This window comes from Thamnophis sirtalis, unplaced genomic scaffold, assembly GCF_051295495.1.
Source record: "Thamnophis sirtalis isolate CommonGarterSnake01/CBP01778 unplaced genomic scaffold, rThaSir2_p1.2 scaffold_11, whole genome shotgun sequence".
Lineage (NCBI taxonomy): Eukaryota > Metazoa > Chordata > Lepidosauria > Squamata > Natricidae > Thamnophis > Thamnophis sirtalis.
The window spans coordinates 59852201-59856722 of record NW_028261391.1 but is presented as its reverse complement, the minus strand read 5'-3'; the positions used below and the strand labels follow the sequence as shown (position 1 = coordinate 59856722).

Sequence of the window (4522 nt, the reverse complement as noted above, 5' to 3'; positions counted from 1 at the left end):
AAGAATTTCATTCAAAGAAATAAAATCAAGTTCTATGATATTTGAGTGGATGAAAGATTAAGATTGTAAAAGTAAAATGAAAGAATATAAACGTGGTCAATTTGATTAATGAAATTTAAGATATAATAAATTACTAAAATTGCTTATACTTGTGAAGAAATTTGGGAGTCATTTCATAGATCTTTTTACTATTTTTTTATTATTTCTCTTTTTCCTATTTTTTCCCTTTGTACCTTTTACTATTTTTTTTATCTTTTTGCATTTTTGTTATCTTTAACAAAACTTACTTGGAAAAAAATTGTAATGGTTAGCATAGAAAACAGATCAGCCTTTATTTGGTTTCTCTAGTGACATTCTCTCTAGTTTGGAACTCCTATAGAGATTTCAGGTAGCACTTTCTACAAACTTGCTAAAATATTTTCGGAGTGTAGCAATCACCTACTGTGTTCTCTGTGTGTGATTATATATGTGTAAAGTAAGCAATATATAGTTTGTTTGAATAACAAGTGCTGTTAGTTTTATAGTGCTAGTTTCAATCTTATTAACAGCATGTATCTTGTTAAAAATGGCACGCTACTCATATACGTGGAAAATATAATTGGCAGACATTAACTCTATACCTGCTGTGGAAAAAATCTCTTAGATCATGTTGAAACTAACACTGGCTTTCATGCTGGAAACCAGTATCAAACAGTACTTAGCATATGGAGGGAGAAAATAAAAGTATAAAAGCAATAAATCATAACCAGCTGCTACATGTTCCATTTGTGGATTTATATCTATTAAGTTGAAAATACATTTAGTATTTCCTCTTTGCTGTTACTTTAGTTTTAAAGACATTGCATTGGAAGAGAGGCAATGCATTTGCCTTTGTTTGCAAATTATACAGGGATGTTTTTTCTGATCCCTTGTTTCTTATATTTTTGTATCAACTTAAATTAAGCTGCCATTCCGATGGCACGCAGTTCATAAAAGCTTAATCACCTTTTAATAAAAACTTTTAGAAAAGGCACTACCATAACCTGGTATTAAAAGGCATAACTTTTGTTTCCATCCACATTACAAATTATGTATAATTTGTATTATATTATATATAGGCATAACGACACTAGGGCAGGCAAAACCAGTCATGGTTGGTGAAGCAAAAAAATGTATTGTGGAGGTAGAGAAAACTTGGGGAAAAAACCCAGGTAGAAATGAAGGTGTCACAAATATCAATCAAGTCTCAATTGAGACAGCTGGAAGAAACTAGCATTTGGATAAACCCACAATGAAGAAGGCAACAGGTGAAATCTCAAATCAGGCAGGTGCTTGAAATGGAGCTTAACAGCTGTTAGGCAAAAAAAGGTTAAGATGTAAATTCAAAACTAAGACTTTTTAAGCATACATAAAGTGCAGCCTTTTTTTAAAAAGTAACCAAAATATTGCTTGAAGACAATGAAGACAGCAAAAGCAGCAAATGCCAATTCAACACATTTAATAAATGACCTTTCCAACCTTGTTTTATAACCATTGTAGGACCAGCCAAACAGCTCTTTAAAAATTATTTGATTCATACATATTTAAAGTTGTATTATTCTGCCTCCTTTAAAGACAGCATTTTCTTTATTCAAAAGTGCTCCCTTTTCCAGCCAAGAATATTAAACAAAGCTACAGCAACCGGAGCATATATGCCTAAGATATATCCTTAGTCCCATTTAAAAAAATCAGGTAAGTTTCACAATAAACAAATACAGTACCTGTCTAAACGGTAGGTTATGTTATAATTCTTAAAGAGTTAATTTCAGAGGCCAGGCTCCCTGGCTACTACATATACAAACTAGAAACTATACTGTTATTTGATACATAAATCAAGAACATCTCTCTGTACATTCTACGTCTTCATATTTAAATATATTAGGAAACATTTGATTACAATTGGTGTTTAAAAAAAAATAACCCCAAAAAAAAGGAAAATGCCTTTTTCTTTATATCCCAGTAGAGGGCACACGCGCGCAAGAGAACAGAAAAATTAAAAATAAAATAAAAATGAAATCGTAGTGGATATTTTTTCTTTCTTGATGCAATGTTTTTGATCCGCAGTCCCGGTTCTCCACACAAACACTGACGCGGCCAAGGCTCGGCCAGCGCCCCCTAGCGGAGCTTCTTGCCCAAGAGATGCCGGGCGTTTTTAAGCGGCTGTTTGGGGGCGCTGCCGTGCATTTTCGACAAGGGGCAATACTTGATGGTGTGCGCGTTGTCCCCACTGGCTCCACAGAGAGGGCAAGTGTATCGCCTCAGCACCGGGCACAAGACTCGCCCGTCGGGTCCTTTAAGGATGTGCGTGGTGTAGAGAGCCACGGCTTCTTTATTATTCCGGCAGAAAACGCACACTTGCAACTCCGGCTTCAGCAGCCTGGAGGCGCTCTTGGGCGGAGCCGGCAGCCTGCCGTCCACCACCAGGCGGCCGCCCCAAGCGTGAGGCGAGCGATCTCTTTCCAGATGGCCCGGGGAGCAATTGAAGACCACCGAAGCCGGGCTGGCTCTGCCGGAGAAGGGGCTGAAATCGGCGAAACGCTCCTCCAGCAGGTTTTCGCTCGGGTTAAGGAGGTGGTGGTGATGGCGGTGGTGCCCTAACAAGTCAAAGTCGTGCAAATCCAGGGAGCTCTCGAAATAAGGGGCTCCCTCTTCGTCGTCTTCCTCCTCCTCTTCCTCGTCCTCCTCCTCTTCTTCTTCCTCCTCCTCCTCCTCGCCTTCCTCGGTGGCCGGGACCTGCTGCACGGCGGCCGCTACAACCACGGAGGAGGATCCGGCGCGGAAGCCCTTCTCCTGGTTGACCGCTTTGGTGATCAGCGTGGCCAAGCCCAGGTAGTCGTTCCAAGAGTTGAAGGCGTTCCCGTAAGCGCCGTGGCTCTTGGCCGCGTACCTGCCGCCTCCTTGCAAAAACTCCACCGGCTGATGATGGTGGTGGTGGTGATGGTGGTGGTGCTTCTCCAGCTTGCTCGGGTGGAAAGCCTCCATCGGGGGTGCAGAGGAGAAAGGACCCCGCGTCCCTTCCAAACAAAAACAGCACCCCAAAACCTCTGGCGCTTTTTCGCAGGCGAACGGCGCGAAGAAGACTCGAACCAGCCAGCCAGCCGCTCAGCCAAACAGCCGCTGAAAAACTCCGCCTTCTCTCCTGCGAAGCTTTTAAGCGCTTGCAGCTGCTGAAATAGGGAGGGGAGGGGGGGGAGAGCTGGCGGGACAGAGGAGGAGCAATCCCCAGGCTGCGCTCTCATTGGGCAGCAGCCAAAGGGGCCCCACCTCCCCTGGCCTGTTATTGGCTGAGGGGCTCGGAGACCCTTTTTTCCCCCCCACATCTCTTCCCAGGCGTTAGGCTTGCTCGCTGCTTTAACTCGGGGCAGGTACAGTGTTTCCCAACCTTTGGCAACTTGAAGATGTCCGGACTTCAACTCCCAGAATTCCCCAGCCAGCGAATGCTGGCTGGGGAATTCTGGGAGTTGAAGTCCGGACATCTTCAAGTTGCCAAGGTCGCTGGCTGGGGAATTCTGGGAATTGAAGTCCAGACATCTTCAAGTGGCCAAGGTTGAGAAACACTGCTCTATAAGCATTAAGCAAACATGGGGACATCACATATCCTTGATCCATTTCCTGTTCAGGGTTTAATCATTTGCTAAACATTCTAAACATACACTGGTATAAAGGAATTCAGAGATGACCTTAATGAATAGCTTGACTAGGTGGCTCTGTGGCTAAGACAGCGAATGCTGGCTGGGGAATTCTGGGAATTGAAGTCCGGACATCTTCAAGTTGCCAAGGTCGCTGGCTGGGGAATTCTGGGAGTTGAAGTCCGGACATCTTCAAGTTGCCAAGGTTGGGAAACACTGAGGTAGGAGACCCGCGGAGGCTTGGAGAAACCGGCCAGTGGAGGGTCTCTTTCCCCCCCCCTCTCCCCGTAGGAATGAATCCTGGAATCCTTTTCCACGGTGAAAGCTCATTCGGTAATTTTCAGAACTAAGTTTATTTTATTTTTAATTCTTTCGAGGCGCCAGGTGTGGTTGAATTAGAACAGTGTTTCTCAACCATAGCAACTTGAAGATGTCTGGACTTCAACTCCCAGAATTCCCCCAGCCAGCGAATGCTGGCTGGAGAATTCTGGGAGTTGAAGTCCGGACATCTTCAAGTTGCCAAGGTCGCTGGCTGGGGACCTTGGCAACTTGAAGATGTCTGGACTTCAACTCCCAGAATTCCCCAGCCAGCGACCTTGGCAACTGGAAGATGTCCGGACTTCAACTCTCAGAATTCCCCAGCCAGCATTCGCTGGCTGGGGAATTCTGGGAGTTGAAGTCCAGACATCTTCCAGTTGCCAAGGTTGAGAAACACTGAATTAGAACAAACCAGCGTGGTGAAATCGAAGTTGGCCTCTCAATTGTGGGAGCTTAACCGAAGTCTGCTCTAAACTTTTCCAAAGGAGAGGAGGAAATATTGCAGTGTTGGGCATGTGTACAAAAAGACACACACTTCTTTTTCTCTACGCAACACA

At 44.2% G+C, this 4522-nt stretch overlaps 1 protein-coding gene across 1 annotated transcript; it reads right to left on the bottom strand.

The window, feature by feature from the left end:
* Positions 1–1460: 1460 nt before the first annotated feature.
* Positions 1461–3170, bottom strand: NANOS1 (nanos C2HC-type zinc finger 1). Its single transcript, XM_087725886.1, has one exon. The coding sequence runs from the start codon at positions 2998–3000 to the stop codon at positions 2134–2136; it is 867 nt and encodes a 288-aa protein (XP_087582012.1). The 5' UTR covers positions 3001–3170; the 3' UTR covers positions 1461–2133.
* Positions 3171–4522: the final 1352 nt, after the last annotated feature.

Excerpts from the sequence above, each read along its gene's own strand:
- NANOS1 (XM_087725886.1), bottom strand. The coding sequence starts at position 3,000 with ATGGAGGCTTTCCACCCGAGCAAGCTGGAGAAGCACCACCACCATCAC.